The sequence below is a fragment of the Anticarsia gemmatalis genome, chromosome 5 (genome assembly GCF_050436995.1).
Source record: "Anticarsia gemmatalis isolate Benzon Research Colony breed Stoneville strain chromosome 5, ilAntGemm2 primary, whole genome shotgun sequence".
Lineage (NCBI taxonomy): Eukaryota > Metazoa > Arthropoda > Insecta > Lepidoptera > Erebidae > Anticarsia > Anticarsia gemmatalis.
In genome coordinates this window covers 9,658,428-9,680,726 of record NC_134749.1, presented here as the reverse complement: position 1 = coordinate 9,680,726, position 22,299 = coordinate 9,658,428, and the positions used below count along the sequence as shown (strand labels likewise).

The 22,299-nt window shown below is 41.1% G+C and overlaps 1 protein-coding gene across 2 annotated transcripts in view; it reads left to right on the top strand.

Moving 5' to 3' along the window:
• spg (dedicator of cytokinesis spg) overlaps positions 1-21,389 on the top strand; it is a 62,531-nt gene extending 41,142 nt beyond the window's left edge. The window contains exons 9-36 of one of the 2 annotated variants that reach the window (XM_076114707.1): positions 308-543; positions 961-1,120; positions 1,465-1,588; positions 1,869-2,020; positions 2,388-2,556; positions 2,789-2,923; positions 3,180-3,426; positions 3,724-3,916; positions 4,405-4,652; positions 5,019-5,180; positions 5,415-5,543; positions 5,696-5,840; positions 6,266-10,124; positions 10,700-10,717; positions 11,026-11,182; positions 11,408-11,521; positions 11,611-11,739; positions 11,996-12,190; positions 12,444-12,585; positions 12,914-13,074; positions 13,191-13,298; positions 13,505-13,818; positions 14,145-14,234; positions 14,322-14,418; positions 14,680-14,852; positions 15,072-15,172; positions 15,463-15,612; positions 15,938-21,389. In XM_076114707.1, coding sequence (XP_075970822.1) covers positions 308-543; positions 961-1,120; positions 1,465-1,588; positions 1,869-2,020; positions 2,388-2,556; positions 2,789-2,923; positions 3,180-3,426; positions 3,724-3,916; positions 4,405-4,652; positions 5,019-5,180; positions 5,415-5,543; positions 5,696-5,840; positions 6,266-10,124; positions 10,700-10,717; positions 11,026-11,182; positions 11,408-11,521; positions 11,611-11,739; positions 11,996-12,190; positions 12,444-12,585; positions 12,914-13,074; positions 13,191-13,298; positions 13,505-13,818; positions 14,145-14,234; positions 14,322-14,418; positions 14,680-14,852; positions 15,072-15,172; positions 15,463-15,612; positions 15,938-16,107 — 8,078 coding nt within the window. In that variant the 3' untranslated portion in view covers positions 16,108-21,389. The remainder of the gene's footprint in view (positions 1-307; positions 544-960; positions 1,121-1,464; positions 1,589-1,868; positions 2,021-2,387; positions 2,557-2,788; positions 2,924-3,179; positions 3,427-3,723; positions 3,917-4,404; positions 4,653-5,018; positions 5,181-5,414; positions 5,544-5,695; positions 5,841-6,265; positions 10,125-10,699; positions 10,718-11,025; positions 11,183-11,407; positions 11,522-11,610; positions 11,740-11,995; positions 12,191-12,443; positions 12,586-12,913; positions 13,075-13,190; positions 13,299-13,504; positions 13,819-14,144; positions 14,235-14,321; positions 14,419-14,679; positions 14,853-15,071; positions 15,173-15,462; positions 15,613-15,937) is intronic. The other variant, XM_076114708.1, reaches the window with a different exon arrangement.
• Positions 21,390-22,299: the final 910 nt, after the last annotated feature.

The window sequence follows — 22,299 nt, the reverse complement described above, 5'->3', positions numbered from 1 at the left end:
GTGAGACTAGAAGGCTAGATGATGTTTTTTTCTATGTTTTTGCGTGCCTATATCATTCAGTCAATAACCTTTTAAGACATTGATGTCAAAAACTGTAGTTAGGCACTTTTAGCTGCAATTAATTGTTTCTTCTTCCTCATTAAGACAAAACATTTTATTTTTTCCTTTTTCACCTACAATAAACTAAAAGGAAACTGAACACAAAATTCCGACAAATCAAATTATATCGCAACCAGATAGAGCAAACAAAATACATATATCAGACATTTACTCGACATTTTCCTCAAAAATGCTTTATCTTTTCCAGGTATTGTAGTAGCTCTCCGTCTCCTCTCAAACGCGGGGAGCATCACGGAAGCAGTGGCCTCCGGTGCCACAGTCACAGCTAAGAGAGGCTTCCCTGACGTCATCATGCCCGGAGACGTGCGCAACGACCTCTATCTCACGCTAGAGAAAGCAGAGTTCGAACGAGGCGGCAAGAGTACTGCGAAGAATGTACTCGCGACTGTCACTGTACATGATAGTACGGGACAAGTTATTAATGTGAGTGTCATTTTAGGAACTACGTGTTTTGTAGTTCTCCCAGTACAGTTTTTAAAAAATAAAGTAGAATTTACACAGATATATCAGATGGGGTTCTTTCGAGGCATAGTATGTTCCACTTTTATCATTATGAGTTATAAAGTCCGTTCCTTTGTCACTTGTTTAACTCATCGTTTTTGTTTTAAAAAATACACATATACTTACTTTTTTCGAGACCTTCGGTGGAACATGTGTTGTTTTTTTATGTTTGTCATTGTCGATGTCCTTGTCGATATAACCAGATTTTTTTTTTAAATGCAGGACATACATTCCTTAAGATCTACCAATAGATTAATTTCTTAAACATATTCTTATCAAAAGTTTACTCAATAATGATCTTTAAACATTCTAGAATATTACCGTATTATTGTTTTACAGGAGTGCGTGTGGGGTGCAAGCGGTACAGGTTCAACGTCATACGAGTCTCTAGTGCTGTACCACAACAACAGTCCCGCGTGGGGCGAACACCTTCGACTCACTGTACCTCTAGAGACTTTTACTAATGCACACGTACGACTGGAGTTCAGACATTGTTCGTGTAAGTACACCTTTAATTACTTTATCTGCTACGAGAATATTTCAAGTCATTCGAGGAGTCTAAAAGTCTACGTCTAAGAGCTAAATAAATAAATAATTTCTGTATGCTTAGCTTTAGAGTATCTTTGTTAGCCGCATGACAAAGTTCGAGATGTCACGACGCGCTTCTTACAACTTGTTTTTACAATCACTTGGTAATATATTTCTTTTTTACCCTTGGTTGTCCCAATGCTAGTCAAGTATCTCCACCCCAACTAGGGAGGGGTTTACCCTTGAGTTGATAATACGAGTCGAGTATTTCATTTTAATTTACATTTATTCATAGGTCTTATTTTTCAATTGCAGCAAGAGACAAAACAGAACGAAAGCTATTCGGTTTCGCTTTCGCCCGACTGATGGAGGCAAGTGGCGCCACCTTGCGGGACGGTGCACACGAACTGTATGTTTATAAGTGCGACGATCCTGCCAAGTAAGTCTAAACTTTATCTATTCTAATACAATTTTTTTTGTTAAATTAAACAATACAAGCTTCTGCCAGCGACTTCGTCCGTGTGAGTACATCCCCGGGGTAAATCTATGTAAGAAAATCCGTTAACTACTTTTTGCGTGAAAGAGTGACACATATATGTGAATAAAAATAAAATAATAATATTTTTATGATAAAATAATAATAATATTTATTTCATGCACTTCTTTCCTCGTTATAATATCTGTAAAGAACCACACATTAATGTAAATCTTGTTTTCAGATTGACTGCAGCTAGCTACTTGTCTTTACCATCATGCGCCAACGATGTTCGCTCGGCGCCTGCAAACGGCATCGTGCCAACCTTCCAAAGAAGTTCCAAAGAAAATTGTACTATTAGTACCTTGTTATGTTCTACTAAATTAACACAAAACGGTAAGTTAACCTCGTTATTAAGAGCTATTTTATACTATTAGGTATTCGAAAACTTTTGCTGGTATGAAATGTGGGTGGGTCCGATGTGATGTACTTAGATGTCAAAATTGACGACGTATTATTCTCATTACACATTACCTAAAAAGAAACGTAACGAGACTGACAACCTCTGACCTGAATCTATATTGATCTAAATACAATTTATGTACGTATTATGACGTAGGTACGTGTCGCCTAGTCGCCGATCAAGGCGCCGTGATTGGTCATTTGCGACACTACCTTTCTTATTTATAGCATTTTCTTAGGTTCCTATTTAGATTGATATTTATATTTACCAACATTTATTCACATTCATGTCCGTCCGCAGAGGATCTCCTAGCTTTACTTCAATGGCGCGCTCACCCGGAGAAAGTTCAAGAAACGTTACTACGTGTGCTAAGACTGGGTGACGGATTGAGCTGTGAAGAGCTCATCAAGTTCCTTAGAGATGTGCTGGATGCATTATTCGCTTTGTTCTCTACTGAAGATGGCAACAGGTAAAGGTTGAGAATTTTGTATAAAGATTTATGGACACACGCATAAGTCCAGCTCAAGGCAACCTGATTTTTTATAGTTATTTCGCAGTTTGTATGATTTTTTTATGGTAATTTTGCGTACTATAGAGTGTTTGTATTAAAAGTAATAATACCATAACGCAGTGAGATTTATGGTCAGTAGCCAGACAATGTTTTCACTTAATTGTCATTTTAATATGATAATTTATTTTAGCACTCCACATTCGGGCACGGTGTTCCTAGTCCTCATATCGATATGCAGCTTGCTAGACGAAAGTCGCTTCCAACATTTCCGGCCGGTACTTGACGTGTATATTGAAGAACATTTCTCAGCTGCGTTAGTCTACAAGTAAGTTATTATTGTGATTATTTGAACGACCCGCGTTGCATATATGCATTCTCAGCGAGGTGATTAGTATTGAACCCAATTTACAACGTAATGATCAATATATCTAATAAACAATCTTTGACTACAATAAAGTAACAAAATTCTTTTTATATCAAAGTAAACAGATTGCAAAAAAAGAGTTAATTTCTACTAAAAACCAGTTTTTGGTATTTATTTACCGCTTAAGTTAATTTCCAACTAACAATTTATTTCCCAGGGGCCTATTATCATCAGTCCAACACTGTGCCGAATGGGCAGCTAGTGCGGAAGGCCAAGAAGCGATCCGCAAATGTCTCCGTTCCCTCGGCGCCGTGTTCCGCCTGGCCGTACGTTCGCGACGATTGTTCGCGCGAGCGACGGGCGGACAGTACGAAGACAGCTTTAGGAGAGATGTTAGGGCTGCGTTACATGCCCTGAAGTCGTTTGCACAACACCCGTATAAGGAACATTTGGCGCCTGCGCAGGTAATTGAAAAGTTTTTGATTTTATTGGTAGTTTTGTTTGAGTTGTTAGTAGTATTTACTTGTGAAAAGATTGCTTCGTTGTTAAAGTATCTTAATAAGTTGTTTATATTTGTCATAAAAACGTAATCCTAAGATACATAACTAACGCCCGAAGACAAGAAAATAACTACCACCATATCATTACAATTTAATCTTAACTTAAAAGTCTCACATACGGACTTACGTACTGCTAATCGAATTATGACCAAAACACAACTACTCTAGCAACACTAAAATATAACTTGTTTACTCCTCTAGGTGGCGTTGATGTCGTCCTGGGCTGAAGTGACTCGTGAAGTGTGCCTAGCGCTGGGGGCGGCTGAGGCAGCTCGTGCCGCCGCACATGTACTGGACGCGCCGCACCATCATCCACATCAACACCCGCCGTTAGCAAGAGCGAGGTTAAATGCTGCGCAGGATATACTTAAAGGACCGTTGGGAGAAGATCCGGGTAACTAAGCATTACATCTTTACTTACTCGTGACAAGCATTAATTTAAAAAAAAAACGCAAACGTTAGTTCAAGACTTAAACCGTCCCTCACTAAACTTAGTTCAATGAACCATATAGAAAAACGTTATATGAATGGCTATAAAATCCATAAATGCTACTTAACACCTAGTGTAATCGCATTACGAAACGCACAGACGCATCGGGGGCACTGAATGCGTTAATGAATATTATACTTTTGGGGGACCGAAGACGTCCTAAAAATACTCATACTTAGGCTCATTGCTTTACAATATAAACGGTTATATTGGTCATAAACTCGTGTAAAAAAATGTATTTTTGTAATGCTAAATCAGTTACAACGACAGCTGCGCCATATTGTTCTCAGCTGTATGAGTATTCTTATTACGTAACGCACTAAGTTATATTTCGTTGACATTAATAACTCATCGTTATGTCCTAAACCTCATTGTTTCTTTTTATATTCCAGAGGCAAGAAACATAATCCTCACGACCGCATGTCACCACCTCCGCATCCACCTCGCCCGTCGCGACGAGCTCGCCCAATGCGCTGAAATGATCGGCGAACTCGTCACTCTACTGTGGAAGAAGCAGGACAACGATAGTCCCATAGACGATGACGAACTAGACCCAGATGTTGATGTTCTGTGTTTGAACACTTTAGATGTACTGGTGGAGACTGTGCTGCATTTGATTGGAGGGAATTCTCCAGTACTTGTGAGTAATTCAATCATTGATAGCGTTTTTTTCAGGTTTAGCTCTACTTTTTGTAACGATTTGTAGTTTAGTTCGTGTAGTTTTTATACTCTACATTATCCCTTGTCTTAGGGATCAGCATGTCTGTTTCTTTGAATTATAACGTAGTTTTAAGTGCAGTAGTTCCTGAGCGCCTAAAGACTCAGATGTTTGTTGACTTTAAGTTTGTTTACTATTGTGCTTAAATTCGCCGTGAATCTATTCCTTATAAAACTTGGCGCACCTAATTTAACACTCTTCTATCTAGATTTAATTTTAATACATTCCGTCATCTGGTAAATTAAGTAATTACTAACTGAAACTGAAAACTTTTCTTTAATTCTACAGGGCTCAATGGTAGCAGGCTTACTTGGCGTTATGGAACTGCTAAAACCAGTGCACTACCAACGACTGTGGAGTCACCTCGCCCCGCATCCACACGACCGCAAGCCGCTAAAAGACTTCCTTATGCGAGCATTCCTTGTATTCAGACACCTCATTGAACAAGATGTAAGTACTGATCATAATATGTGACTAATTTTATATGTAATCACCATTCCACATAAATAACGTGATATGTTATGCTAATAAAGCCATTTCAATTTCATGTGTAAAAAATTAAATAGTTGTGAGCTGCTAGATGACATTGCGGCATATTACAATGTGTTTTATGACTACGTTAATGTCCATTGTAGACTGTAACAACACTTTCCAAATGTATTGAAGCAATTTGTATTTTTATAGGTATTCCCATCTGACTGGATGGTATTACGAGTGCAAAGCTGTAAAGTATTGTTATCTGCGCTGCAAGATCTCGCGCAACCGCTTCTTGAAAGATTCCTGGGTGATGAACCACCTCAGTTTGACTCACAGGTATGTCGCTATCTCATTATTTTCGATCTATATTACTTATGTGTTAAATTATTAAAGTGTACAAATAGTTCAAAGTTTGGTGTTACCTATTTAAATACTACATGAAAATTTAATATGTGTATGATTACAAGTGTCCTATTTGTTTTGAACAGCTCTGGTCGGGTTACATGGAATTAGGTGTGGCTCTAGTGACTTCAAGCGCTCTTCAACCTGAGCGTTGGTCAGGACGTGGGCCTGATCGTCCGCGTATGCGTGCTGCCGCTGGGATGAGAGTACTCGCCACTTGGAATATGTTAGGTAATGTAGCATGTTAAGATGTTTGTGCAATGTCTTTATCGCATAATTTTATTTGTTGTATTAAGTGTAGTGACAAAGCGTCTGCGCATAGAGCCACTAGTCACGCCAGACGCGGTTGTCGTCGTAAGTTCGTTACTTGTGCTCGCATCGCACCCATCTTCGACCATAGTATCAGTCTTCTCCTAGTTCGGCTATATGCCTCTTCCACACCTCACGTTAGGCATTCCCGTTTCAAAGCGTCACAAGCACGCTGCTAAAGCGTCGTTGGCGCCCTATGACGTGTGCGAGACGCCTGCGCCGTGTGCACTCTCCATCTCCACGCATGTGACGTGGCAGCAAAACGCGACATCTGATCTTCGCACACGCCCGAGAAACACGCACTTCTTGTTGAACTATACATTAAATGATCCAATTTTTCCCCCCAGGTCCGGCCCAGCTGCACCTAGTGCCGGGTGCAGTGGGCGCGCTACTAGAGATCACCCTAGTGAGCTCTCTCCGTCGCGCGGCGCTGGGCGCCCTGGTGGCGCTGATGGCGGCCGAGCGCGCTCACACGGGCGAGGCGCGCCGCACCGAGGCCGCGCTCGTCGACAAGCTGGACTCGCTCGTCGCCGACAACAAGGCCGACGACCACTACCGGAGACTGTTCGACACTGTGTACGTATATCATCCTACAAGTATCACGCTGGTGGCGCTGATGGCGGCCGAGCGCGCTCACACGGGCGAGGCGCGCCGCACCGAGGCCGCGCTCGTCGACAAGCTGGACTCGCTCGTCGCCGACAACAAGGCCGACGACCACTACCGGAGACTGTTCGACACTGTGTACGTATATCATCCTACAAGTATCACGCTGGTGGCGCTGATGGCGGCCGAGCGCGCTCACACGGGCGAGGCGCGCCGCACCGAGGCCGCGCTCGTCGACAAGCTGGACTCGCTCGTCGCCGACAACAAGGCCGACGACCACTACCGGAGACTGTTCGACACTGTGTACGTATATCATCCTACAAGTATCACGCTGGTGGCGCTGATGGCGGCCGAGCGCGCTCACACGGGCGAGGCGCGCCGCACCGAGGCCGCGCTCGTCGACAAGCTGGACTCGCTCGTCGCCGACAACAAGGCCGACGACCACTACCGGAGACTGTTCGACACTGTGTACGTATATCATCCTACAAGTATCACGCTGGTGGCGCTGATGGCGGCCGAGCGCGCTCACACGGGCGAGGCGCGCCGCACCGAGGCCGCGCTCGTCGACAAGCTGGACTCGCTCGTCGCCGACAACAAGGCCGACGACCACTACCGGAGACTGTTCGACACTGTGTACGTATATCATCCTACAAGTATCACGCTGGTGGCGCTGATGGCGGCCGAGCGCGCTCACACGGGCGAGGCGCGCCGCACCGAGGCCGCGCTCGTCGACAAGCTGGACTCGCTCGTCGCCGACAACAAGGCCGACGACCACTACCGGAGACTGTTCGACACTGTGTACGTATATCATCCTACAAGTATCACGCTGGTGGCGCTGATGGCGGCCGAGCGCGCTCACACGGGCGAGGCGCGCCGCACCGAGGCCGCGCTCGTCGACAAGCTGGACTCGCTCGTCGCCGACAACAAGGCCGACGACCACTACCGGAGACTGTTCGACACTGTGTACGTATATCATCCTACAAGTATCACGCTGGTGGCGCTGATGGCGGCCGAGCGCGCTCACACGGGCGAGGCGCGCCGCACCGAGGCCGCGCTCGTCGACAAGCTGGACTCGCTCGTCGCCGACAACAAGGCCGACGACCACTACCGGAGACTGTTCGACACTGTGTACGTATATCATCCTACAAGTATCACGCTGGTGGCGCTGATGGCGGCCGAGCGCGCTCACACGGGCGAGGCGCGCCGCACCGAGGCCGCGCTCGTCGACAAGCTGGACTCGCTCGTCGCCGACAACAAGGCCGACGACCACTACCGGAGACTGTTCGACACTGTGTACGTATATCATCCTACAAGTATCACGCTGGTGGCGCTGATGGCGGCCGAGCGCGCTCACACGGGCGAGGCGCGCCGCACCGAGGCCGCGCTCGTCGACAAGCTGGACTCGCTCGTCGCCGACAACAAGGCCGACGACCACTACCGGAGACTGTTCGACACTGTGTACGTATATCATCCTACAAGTATCACGCTGGTGGCGCTGATGGCGGCCGAGCGCGCTCACACGGGCGAGGCGCGCCGCACCGAGGCCGCGCTCGTCGACAAGCTGGACTCGCTCGTCGCCGACAACAAGGCCGACGACCACTACCGGAGACTGTTCGACACTGTGTACGTATATCATCCTACAAGTATCACGCTGGTGGCGCTGATGGCGGCCGAGCGCGCTCACACGGGCGAGGCGCGCCGCACCGAGGCCGCGCTCGTCGACAAGCTGGACTCGCTCGTCGCCGACAACAAGGCCGACGACCACTACCGGAGACTGTTCGACACTGTGTACGTATATCATCCTACAAGTATCACGCTGGTGGCGCTGATGGCGGCCGAGCGCGCTCACACGGGCGAGGCGCGCCGCACCGAGGCCGCGCTCGTCGACAAGCTGGACTCGCTCGTCGCCGACAACAAGGCCGACGACCACTACCGGAGACTGTTCGACACTGTGTACGTATATCATCCTACAAGTATCACGCTGGTGGCGCTGATGGCGGCCGAGCGCGCTCACACGGGCGAGGCGCGCCGCACCGAGGCCGCGCTCGTCGACAAGCTGGACTCGCTCGTCGCCGACAACAAGGCCGACGACCACTACCGGAGACTGTTCGACACTGTGTACGTATATCATCCTACAAGTATCACGCTGGTGGCGCTGATGGCGGCCGAGCGCGCTCACACGGGCGAGGCGCGCCGCACCGAGGCCGCGCTCGTCGACAAGCTGGACTCGCTCGTCGCCGACAACAAGGCCGACGACCACTACCGGAGACTGTTCGACACTGTGTACGTATATCATCCTACAAGTATCACGCTGGTGGCGCTGATGGCGGCCGAGCGCGCTCACACGGGCGAGGCGCGCCGCACCGAGGCCGCGCTCGTCGACAAGCTGGACTCGCTCGTCGCCGACAACAAGGCCGACGACCACTACCGGAGACTGTTCGACACTGTGTACGTATATCATCCTACAAGTATCACGCTGGTGGCGCTGATGGCGGCCGAGCGCGCTCACACGGGCGAGGCGCGCCGCACCGAGGCCGCGCTCGTCGACAAGCTGGACTCGCTCGTCGCCGACAACAAGGCCGACGACCACTACCGGAGACTGTTCGACACTGTGTACGTATATCATCCTACAAGTATCACGCTGGTGGCGCTGATGGCGGCCGAGCGCGCTCACACGGGCGAGGCGCGCCGCACCGAGGCCGCGCTCGTCGACAAGCTGGACTCGCTCGTCGCCGACAACAAGGCCGACGACCACTACCGGAGACTGTTCGACACTGTGTACGTATATCATCCTACAAGTATCACGCTGGTGGCGCTGATGGCGGCCGAGCGCGCTCACACGGGCGAGGCGCGCCGCACCGAGGCCGCGCTCGTCGACAAGCTGGACTCGCTCGTCGCCGACAACAAGGCCGACGACCACTACCGGAGACTGTTCGACACTGTGTACGTATATCATCCTACAAGTATCACGCTGGTGGCGCTGATGGCGGCCGAGCGCGCTCACACGGGCGAGGCGCGCCGCACCGAGGCCGCGCTCGTCGACAAGCTGGACTCGCTCGTCGCCGACAACAAGGCCGACGACCACTACCGGAGACTGTTCGACACTGTGTACGTATATCATCCTACAAGTATCACGCTGGTGGCGCTGATGGCGGCCGAGCGCGCTCACACGGGCGAGGCGCGCCGCACCGAGGCCGCGCTCGTCGACAAGCTGGACTCGCTCGTCGCCGACAACAAGGCCGACGACCACTACCGGAGACTGTTCGACACTGTGTACGTATATCATCCTACAAGTATCACGCTGGTGGCGCTGATGGCGGCCGAGCGCGCTCACACGGGCGAGGCGCGCCGCACCGAGGCCGCGCTCGTCGACAAGCTGGACTCGCTCGTCGCCGACAACAAGGCCGACGACCACTACCGGAGACTGTTCGACACTGTGTACGTATATCATCCTACAAGTATCACGCTGGTGGCGCTGATGGCGGCCGAGCGCGCTCACACGGGCGAGGCGCGCCGCACCGAGGCCGCGCTCGTCGACAAGCTGGACTCGCTCGTCGCCGACAACAAGGCCGACGACCACTACCGGAGACTGTTCGACACTGTGTACGTACATCGTCTATACCATCCTACAACTATCACGCTGGTGGCGCCAATGGCAGTCACGAGAACACGCGAACGGGCGAAATGCACGCACTTAAGAAAAATTTTTTTTTTTATCAAAAACAAATTTCAATTCATACAAAAAATGTAAAGACCAACAACAGCGGGCAGGTTAGTACTGATCAAAGACGCGGATAGCCGCGTGCCCACCTCGTGCTCCTCAAGCGATTTGGTCTCTGTAATATGATGTCGACAATGTATAGAACTATTTAACACTGAAAGTGCTCGCAGCTCCGCTGCCTCTGCCCTCTCAGTGTGTGAGCCTGAATTTAAATAATTTTGTCCATTACCATCCCACTGTTTCCTCCCAAACAACTAGGAGGATCCACTCTTACCGATTCGCCCTACAAAACGTAGCATTATGATCACAAACATTTTGGTCACAGAAAAATCTGAATCAAACTAAACAGTAACTAGTTACTGCTAAATCTTTTTCTACTAACCTGCCTTTTATTATATTTATCTGTATAATATGTATTGCCAATTTTACAACCTATTCTACTGTTCACGCTACTCAGGGAACATTTGAGCTCAGTGTAAGTAACAAACTAATTAATCAATTACCAACACTACCAATATAAAATAAAGTATAATCACTAAAACCACAATCAAGAAAAACTTGTTTCTTCACTGTTACATTTATTGGAACAACTAATTGATATTGACAACTTCATTATTGTAAATACTGCATGGATCAGTATACAGAAAATGATTTCTTGTATCAATTTACATAACCTTATTAACGATATATTTTCATCCATATGGAATTAAGTATTTTGGAAACTAAATTATAATTTTAGTTACATTTTTCGACGTATTTCTATATTGTTTTCTTTTGATATAGGTTAATGGAACGCGTATCAACGGAAGGATGGCGTGAAGCGGGTGCTGCTTTCGTGGCGTGTGTTACTCGGTTGTTAGAAAGACTGTTGGACTATAGAGCTGTGATGCAAGGAGCCGAGCATAGGGATAAAAGAATGGCGGCCACTGTCAATTTACTTGTGAGTATTTTTCTTTGGCTATCTTTAGTATAAAGAGGGTGATATATGCGTTGAATAATACGCCAACCTGTGAAAACAAATAATTTTCGCACAAAAATATATCTAAGTGTATCTGGGAACGTAGGTGTTCTCGGATTTGCATATTTAAAGTCGGTTACGACTTTATGTTGATTTAACAGTTTATTTTGTTAAAGCTAAGTACTATTTAAACAATTTTTATTTCAGAACTTCTACAAGAATGAGATTGACCGTAAGGAAATGTACCTGAGATACGTATACAAACTACACGATCTGCATATTGCGTCCGACAACTTCATCGAAGCAGGTTGTACTCTGTTGGTAAGTTTGTCAGAAAAGTCTTATAATTCCATCTTCTAGTAGTAAAACAAGATCGGTACAAGTTTATAGCGTTTTTCTTGTCTTTTCAGCTGTACGCAGAAACGTTAAGCTGGGAAAGTGACCTAGTGGGCGTAGACCCCGAACATCCAGAAACACCGGAGTGGAAACGTAAAGAAGCGATATACAATCAAGTGTTGCAGTATTTTGATCGCGGGAAGGTACACACTTCTTCTTCCAATTATTTAACGTATCGATTAATTTTTTCATGTAGTATTTTTCTTATTATGAGACAATATTTATATGATACTGAAGTATCTCATTTTCCATGTATTTTAATATATTATTCGTTGTACGAACGAAGAAGCTGAGTCTGAGTTACTTTTAAAGTTCCGAAAAGATATCAAATAGTTCACGATGTCAATTCTACGGTTAATCCCTCTATTTAATTCAATAGAGTTCGTTGTTATTTTCTAGTGTTGGGAGAAAGGTCTTCCCCTACTTCGTGAGCTAGCAACTTTGTACGAAGTGAAGTTATGCGACTACCCGCGTCTTGCTCACTGTCTACGCACACACGCAACGTTCCTCGACTCTGTGATGGAACAGCTCAGACCGGAGCCGGAATACTTCAGAGTCGGCTTCTACGGGAAAGGATGTCCGTTGTTTGTTAGGGTAAGTAGTACTTACTTGTTACGCAATATAAAATCTAGGTTTATATGTTCTTGTTATGAATCTTGCAAGACTTTATTTGGTTTGTTGGTCAGCAAAGAACGATCCAAAAATATATCACATAAACAAGACTCCACTTATATTTGACACGTCTTTAACAATTCAATCCAATCATACACTTCTTTAACTATTTGTTCCTCTATGTAAGTGATATAATGTAAAAGTATAATACTAACGGTGCGTGAGTGTGGTCCAGAACAAGCAGTTCGTGTACCGCGGGCACGACTACGAGCGCATCGGCGCGTTCACGCAGCGCCTGCAGGCCGAGTACGTGGCCGCGCACATCCTCATGCGGAACACGCCGCCCGACGACTCCATCATCGCCAACGACGGACAGTGTACGTGTTAACTCATGACATTCATTTGTTACTATCGATTACCTCTTCGATATGTGCTAGTAAACTTAGACTATCTATCCAGTATTCAAAAGAAGTTGGAATAGAGAATAGAGAATAACTCTATATCTCCTGCCTTTTTTTTTACAATTTAATGTCAAAAATACCAAATTATTAAATGTAACTCTGGCTGAAAAGGAATTTTATAAAAAAAGGAACCATCTTTTAACAAATAAACATAAGACCATCGCAATCTTCAAACATTAATATTGTTGAAAGTTTTGATGTTCATTAGTATTCTTACAATGTAAATGTATAATCTTGTTAACAGACATACAAATCTGCAACGTAAAACCCGTGGCGTCACGTCGTGTTTGGCCGTCGGGTACTCCGGAGCAAGTGAAACGTTTCTACGCATGCAATGAAGTTGACACCTTCCTATGTGACCGGCCACTACAGAAACCACCCATTGACAAAGACAATGAGTTCAAGGTACGAACACAATTTTATAGTAGGTATCTTTTACATTATAATTAATTAAAAGCAATTAGATTGTGTTGATTTTGGTACAATGCGGTATGTTTTGAAACTTATTTTTATGTTTACAGAGCCTCTGGATTGAAAGGACAACGCTAGTAACAGAAAATGCACTACCCGGTATATTACGATGGTCTGAAGTAGTATCCAGATCAGTCGAAGAAATTCCGCCCGTTGAAGTAAGTTCAATGACTCCAATCATTCTTAATTGAACTAATAGATAACCATGTTATATTGAGGTTTCTTACACTGAAGTTTAGAATTTCATTAACAAAATTACACCAAAGACATCCAATCAGGTGTTACTAACTTAAGTTTTGACTTATAAATACTATTCAAATACTTGCACTATAGTACTATTTACTAACAATATTCTACTTTCCAGTACGCGTGCGAAACAATGGAATCAACAGAACGGGAACTCCGCAGCCTAATATCTCAGTACACAGCCGACCCCACGTTAAACATCAACCCATTCTCTATGCGTCTACAAGGCACGATCGATGCGAACGTACAAGGTGGTATCACTAAGTATGAACAGGCGTTCCTTTCGGCGGAGTTCGCGAGGAACGCGGGCCCGAGAGAGGCGGCCGCTGCGGCCAAGTTGAGGAGACTTGTGGCCTCGCAGTTGGCTGTGGTCGATGCTGGACTCACGCTGCATGGAAGATTAGCTCCTGAGGAGGTGAAGCCGTTGCATAGGTGAGCACTATTTTGAGATTTTAAATCTTGGGTGAACAATTTTAGGACACGGAAACTACAGATTTGCAACAAACTATTATAAATACTTACATTCAGTTAATATCAATGTTCCTATGTTGCTGTGTCGCACTGATTCTTACGAAATTGGGCTGTTATTGACTTTTTACAACTCATTTTGAAATGGTGTCGAAAGAAGCCTTAGAAGTATTGCTATAAGCATTAGTACTTGGCGCAAGAAGCCCCCTCTGAAAATCTTGTGTTATACTATAAAATTGGTTCTAACTTTACTGTTCGTTGTGAAACTAACTCATATTATGTCCCTTCAGGCGACTCGTTGAGCGGTTCAATCAACTTCGTCAAAATCTCGGACCAGGACTTGCTCGTGCTCGCCGACAACTGTCTGAAAGCATTGTCAAGTAAGTAATCCTATAGACATTTATTAAATTATACCAAAGATAAGAAAAACATGACTGTGTTAATAGAGATAATAATTATATTTTCAGCACGCCATTACCTCCAGTACCAGCTTTAGATAAACGATCTCAGAGTATTCAACAAAGTGATAACTATTATGATGATGGACACCTTTACGATAAACCGGTGAGTTGTTAAAATTTACCAGTAAACTTGTCTTCTAACATAGTTGAGTTGTCTGATTTATCTTGTAATCATTTCTATTGCATTCAATTCAATTAATATTTTCAGTATAAAATTATAAATGCATATAGCCTTCTAAAAAATAAGTTGTTGAAAGTAGCGGAAAGAATACAGTCAATATCATCATTACATACTAATAACGCCATCTATGAGCTTCTATTAAAACCTTTATTTATAACAACGCCACCTATTGTCACCTTACAGCAATCGGTAGAAGATCCACTGGAGCAACAAAGCATAATGTCGTGTAGCATGCCGATAGACAACCGCGACTGTCCCGATGATAACTCCATGATCAAGTCAGCGCCACCGCTACCTATCAGACCTAAGTCGGGAGACCCTAGGAGTCCTACAAGACCTCCACTGGAGAAATATCGGTAAGTAAAATTACATAAAAAAAAATTGAAAGAGTAACATTTGCTAACATTATTGTGTAGTTTACAATTTGTTGTAATTTATTGAAGTCTCATTACGGAAATGCATATAAAGCAAAATAATGACATGTTTTTCTAAACCTTTATCTTGACTACCATTTTTGAGGAAGTAGCTGTAAACATGCGTGTTGTGCAGCGCTTTGTAACGTTATTTCGTTTCAGGGATTCGATCGATGGTGATTTAGTTGAAGCATGCCGTCACAACAGCCGAGCGTCTTGGAGTGAACCAGGCGATGCACCGCCACTACCTCCTCGAGTTTCAGGTAGATATTATTAAATACAGAGTTGCTCATATAAAATACTGCGTTTGTGGTCTGGGAGCTAATGCATATGACTGCTGATCACGAGGTGTCAAGCAATGTGCGGTTGAGTTAAAAAATCAAAGCTCGTGCTATCGGGCTTAACAAATTTACAAAATTGGCAGCTTGAAGATAAATCAGGCCAAAATTTGGCAACTGGTTGCAAACTTTTTAATGAGTAATTTACTCTTAAGTTTTACCTCAGTAAGAGACAAACACAAGATTGCAATTTTATCTATATATTCCATTCTCAGGTGACAAGCGATCATGGATAGAAGCTCCTCCTGCGATCCCGCGTCGCGGCGCCCGTTCTATTGAAACAGCAGACGATGCACGTGATTCCGGTGTTAGCGTAGACGTACACGCCTATACTAATGCTGATGATCATAGGCATATGCACAAAGGTATGTTACCTACAAGTCTTACAGCCATTACTGTTAACCTACTTATTTTGTATTAGGTTTGGACTAAATAAAGGTTAGGCTCCCTTTGTTAAAGAGATGGATTCCGAAACAGATAGAACTGTTTTAAAGAACTCAAGCGTTCGAAGTTTCCCTTTGAAGTATTATCCGGTGTTATAAGCGAGATACGTCAGCAAACTTATACCTTACCTAGCAAAGAGAAGGGAAAAGGTCGACAAAATAGAATAAGAATATGATTAAACATTATAAACATTATGGTTTATTTATGCTGTTGGGTAATCACTAATTTCCTGCTCTAACTTTCCAGATCTCGACTTAACAGTAGACTCACTAAGATACGAGGAAATAATCTCAATGATGTCGGAGCCGCTGCGCGTGGACGAAGGTGAGAAGCCTCCGCCGATCCCGCCCAAGGGCCTCGGACACCTCAGCTCCTTTGACTCGGGACACCACGAGAACGGCGAGTCACATTGTTAAAGCAATTTTATACATCTTTCGAGTATTACAGTGATAGGCGACAGAGAAGATACGAGAAATTGTATTACTATGAAATAAAGAGATAACTTTTTAATGATTGGGAACTATAATAAAGTACAGAACGGGAATAGTTCGCCTAAAATAAGGAATTGATATACTGAAGAACATTTACTAAGAAAGTGTATTCTCATCGTCGTTTCATCTTTCGTATATCGCATTGCGGCAGATACATATTAGACATGTTCTCTATCGTCTATCACAAAAGGGTATTCGTAAATAAATAGCAGCTTAGACCGAGGCGGTTCAAGGTCTCAAAATAAGCTGGCTGAAATTATATTAGAAAGTATTGACAACGTACGCGAGAATATCGGATTTTTTGATAAATTCATTTAATTCTTTTATTATACGCTAATGGCTCGAGATTAGTACTTGTATTAATAGAAAACATACGTTTTTCTATGACGAAAATAATCAGGCTAGTTGCTGTTGAATAAAAAATAATAACGCCTGCGAAAATATTCATAGCACATTATTCTCGATCCTATTGCTCTCGTTCATTGCTTAGGAGCGGCAATACAATGCAAGTAAGCATATTATTGATTAATTTAATATGTTATTATATTATATGCATATCATTCCTCGTGTGGAATAAAATTATTAGACTTAATTATAATTTCATGTGATTAATACGTTTATTTTGCTTTGACACAATGCATTTAGTTTTATATGTCGGGGCCATATAACAGGTGATATATTTTATTATTATTTTACAGCTTATAAACCTACTGTAATAGAATGGTCAGTTTTTCTTTTGAATATTAAATATGCAGAAAAAATGCAATTTATAATAAGTACTTGACAATTTTTTATTACAAGCAAATTATAATTAATCAAATGTTTATTATTTTTATATGGTAGTGTCTAATGTAAAATTCCTTAAACGTTTTAATGAAATTTTGACTTATTCTCATCAGATAACGTTAAATTATTGTGATTATTTTTCGATGAAAATTCCTAAAAAAAGTATTATTTGGCGCAGTTAGAAAACATTATTGTATACTCCGGTCAATTTAGACATTTGACCCACGACAAATTCAGGGGAAGCTGAAAATTCTTAAAATTGTTTAAATTATAATTATAAACATTGTCTTAAAAGTCCCAACCGGTCCAATGTAAGGAAAAAATTTTAGCGGGGTAATAAGGTCCAAAAAATGAGTTTTTCGCGATGTTCTTGAAAACGGTAAGTTTTATCGCAAAATTACCCCAGACATAATTTGTAGATCAGGGAATTTCCTATAAAAAAGGTATCAATAATTTTTTCCCTAAAAGCCACCGCTTCTGAGATATAACGATGCAAAACCTCTGGAAAAGGATTATGTATTGAGAACCATTCCAAAAGTTTTCGTAAGTCTTTAGCATCTTTTTTTACTCGTGAATCACTTGCATCAACATGCTACTCGGTCGTATCCATCCTAACATTAGCCAGATCTTTTAATTTTTCACAAACTGTATTCATTGCATGCATACTATAAACCCATTTACTTATGACACTCTGTTTTGTGCTTCTTCCTCGAGCAATACCTCCATCTGTCTTCATAGCTTTCATCATAGACTGCTCAATTACCATGTCCGTTGAAGTGCCACAGCTTAATTTGTCTGAACGTCTCACAGTGAAGAATCCTTCTGAAATTTTTTTATAGACTTCAGGATCTATGAAATTCTCTAATTGTAGCATATCCTGCAAGTATAGGTGTGCAGACTTAGCATACGGAAAATGTCCAGACGCGTGAAAGTAAGGAAGCATTTCTTTGACGCAGTTTAAATGAGCTTTCCAATCCCCCATACGTTCAGCTCTTAAAAACTCTTTAAGAATTGAAACCATATAAAAATATTGAATCCAAAGTTTCGCTATTGGTCCTCGTTCCTCATAATCCTTAAGTTTTTGATTCAGTTTATTAAGTAAAGCTCCAGATATTTCATCATTTTCAATATTGTATTTTCTCATTGTATGAAAAAATTTTATCTACTATATTTTCGATATTAATTATTAAATCAGCATCCATGATGTCATCGATTTCAACTTCTTTTAATATTATAATTGCTAAAGCAAGTTGAAGTAGTGTATGAGTGTATTATGACGCTCGCAATTTTTTGCATCGTTATATCTCAGAAGCGGTGGCTTTTAGGGAAAAAATTATTGATACCTTTTTTATAGGAAATTATGGACATGATCTACAAATTATGTCTGGGGTAATTTTGCGATAAAACTTACCGTTTTCAAGAACATCGCGAAAAACTCATTTTTTGGACCTTATTACCCCGCTAAAATTTTTTCCTTACATGGGATCGGTTGGGACTTTTAAGACAATGTTTATAATTATAATTTAAACAATTTTAAGAATTTTCAGCTTCCCCTGAATTTGTCGTGGGTTTACTGATTTTTTGGTCTAATTTGACCGGACTATGTAATGAATAACAATTTACGTATTTTAGTAAAATATTATTTTTGTATGGTATTTTTTTGAGTTATTTATCGTAGGTGAGCCATAATACAGTATTGCTTTTGCACAAGTGTCATCTACAGTATATGTAAGATTTCAGATAAATTTTGGCTTTAAGTTTACTTACACTTATTAATGCAATTGCAGCAAATCTTTGGTATTTACTTTTTAACGCAAAATATTCATAAAAAGGAACCTAATTATTTCTCATTTTTTCATATATTTATGAAAGCTCATTATGAGCAGCTATTTCCTTAGATTATAACAATTTCGATTCTATTATTCATTTGCTCAATAAGTAGTTAATTTCATGTAGTCCGTCTTTATAAAATATATTTAAAAAATATAATTAAATTTTTACCAATACCGTCAAATCGAAGTATCAATTCATATAACATTTACAATTTCTAAAGTATTTTGAAATTATGTAATGAGTAAAATGTATTTTGAAATTCTTAAATTTTGTACGCCCGATTTCCACGTCCTATAAATTTGATGCAACCGCGCGAATGCAATTATTTTCCCAAACGGTGCAATTTTCTTTTAGTCTCTTTATAATGTATTTTGATAAATAAGATTTCATATGCTATTTAAAAAAAAAACAAAATTATAAATTATTATACTACTTTTTTCTTCTTATACATTTATAATCGTGAAATTAATCTTTTTAAATAATTATTATTGTGATTTTGATACTGTATGGATTATTATTATAATGCTTTAAATATATTTGATCTCTGATTTTTTTATAAAATCACGGACGTTTGTATCAACTTTTTATTACTAATTTAAGTATGTATGTAATTGTGTGCAGAAATACAGGCTATTTTCAAAAATACTTGCATTCAAAATAGTTCTCAATGCTTATAACTTGGACCTTTATCAAACAAATATGCAACCTACTAATTATTTGAACTGATTCCGCAAGTTGTTTGAAGAGTCAAGTGGTCCGAAATATTTACTTAAAATTAATAAAATTCTTAACACAAATAATAATTAAGTAATGGTTTAAGCAATGCAAGTTAATTTCTTAATCAATCTAACGACAATTTCGCATTACATTATTATACTGTCTGCAATTACTACTTTTGTACTTTAATACAATTTATAAAACATACATACTTACCATATACGCAATATTAATACCAAAAAAATGAATAAGTACATAAAAATCGCAACTTTTATTCCAAAACAAGTCTTCTACAAGTCTTTCCGATAACCAAGTGATATTTTTCATACTTTATACGCGCTAGATTTTTTAAAATATAGCCTCTAAGTTTTAGTACATAAGGTTTATATTTCCAACGAACAATTTCATAAAGGTTTTTACATCTGTTAATGTGTTTACTCGTGTAATCGTGTATTGTTCAATTTATATTTTACTATTGTATTATCTAGTTTTACGGCAATACTGTTGAATTATTTTTTTCTGTAATCATCAATATTATATTTTATCTTTAATGGAAGGTGTAAACGTAACATCCATTCAATTGTTAGCGATTGCTAAGACACTAACATTGTACTGGATGTCAGAGTTCGATTTACAAAAGAAAATATTTGGGATATGCAAGGACAATCGTTTTCTAGTTTGATATTGTATTCACAGCTTTGACAAACAACTTATGATAAAAAGTTGAACCTAATTGCATCATTTCATATGTAGCAGTTTTGTTGCGTCGGCGTAATAGTATTTAGAAGGTCTCGAAAAGAATACTGCCTAAATAAGCCTAACTTTTATAATGTTGATGATTATAGAAAAAAATCCGCACAATCTTTAAGGATTAGTAATACGTCACGGGAACAAAAGTAATTATGATTAGATTTACTTAAAGTTTTAGTCAGTGAGACCGAACTATAGAAGTCTATAACTACGTAAAACCGGGCCATGGCGAGATTAACGTAGAGTGAAATGCACCGTGTAATGTAACGTGAATTCTACGTGTAGACGGCACTACGAACGTTCCATGTAACGCACTCAGTGCCGACCACACGCAGAATTCACGTTACATTACGCATTTTATTCGTCTGTACCCGGCATAATGTATTGATCGCTTTTATTCTCGTGACGTGTTGTCCATGCAACGCGATAGCTTAAAACTTATAACGGTTAGTTCTCTTACAATGCAATAATGTTCAATGTTACTTTAAGTTTTATACAATCTTATTAATAAATATACAGTTATTATCACGTTTCACCACCCTGATTAATATCATAAATCATCGTCAATTTTTATACTAATACAGGATATTCCCTCGGAGTTGTGAAACGCGAAAAGCAGACATTTTCGAATACATATACTTCGAATATTCATGTTTCTATTATAGTTATGTAAAACAAGTATTGAGTTACCTAAGCTGAATGTTTGTCGACTGATGTGCAACTAGTTACAGTATATACGGTTATGTGTGATTTATATTCCTTATGTTAATGTTACATATTTTTCTCAGTAGCTTAGATTCGTATTTAAAAACTAATTGTAGAAAAACTCATTTGTATCGTACCAAAAAAAACTTTCAGATATTTTTATAAATAATTTAATGTCTACGCATTGGTATTTATTATGTTTTATTTTGTAACATACGATTGTACTGTTCGTGAATTGGTATAGGAATCGAATACAATATAATTAGGTGTGTAGAAGAGATCGCCAAATGAAATTAATCAGTACAAAGCGTAGTTATGATTTGTGAGCGAAATGCGCTGACTAGTGATGAAACGTAGCCATTTCTTATCGATTTATATGTAAATGGGCGGAATAAATATTTAGTTGGATGCATGAATTTGTTTTTTATTTAACAATACCTATGTACAATAGACTTTACTTATTGACTAAGCTAAATACCAGCAACTCAGTGATAGAAACGAATTACAAGAACTTATTATATTTTAACCTAAAGTAATATGATTTCAAAATGTTATATCCATGTTATATTTTATGCTGCAATGCCTAAGCTGATCATCAAAATAAAAAATAGCAAAAGTTCTTATTTAATTCAGGGATATAAAAATAACGTGGCCGAGTGCGTTAATAGCACTTAACAAAACGCCCTAAGAAGTAACTATTCACCGACTATCTGGACTCGCCTATTTTATGGCCTATTAATCCTTATTTACGCAATTAACTCACAATAAAACTAAGAGTGGTTTCAGCACCGTCGGCTACGCGTTGTCATGCGAAACGATTATTGTATTTACCGATTTTCTTCATAATGAGTGCTCTTAGGCCAATAATTGAAGGTAGTCAATACGGTCACCGCCCCACCGGCTATACACACGGTGACCGACCGCAGACAAATCCGAAGATTTCCGAGATAATGTGCGCCTTGTCAAAGATCGTTTATGCGAATTGTTTATAGATACATGGGTGTGGCGATGGTCGGTACAGTTGAATGTACTTATAAGTATGTAGATTATAATATGTATACTTTAAGAGGTATAGTTTTTGTTTAAGCTTCTAGTATAGGTACAACAGCTACTGGAATCTTAACAAAAAACAATTCGATTCGAAGAAATCTAAAGTAAATAATGCAAATAATTTTATACTGTTGATATAATTTGATGGTTCATAATATCTTTGCACCTGAAGAGAGATACCTATTCAAATAAGTAGTCTTTAAAATTTCTATTCAACAATCACCTGAGTTTTTAAAGAGGAGTTACCTAGCAAATCGTTTGATATTTGTTTATTCC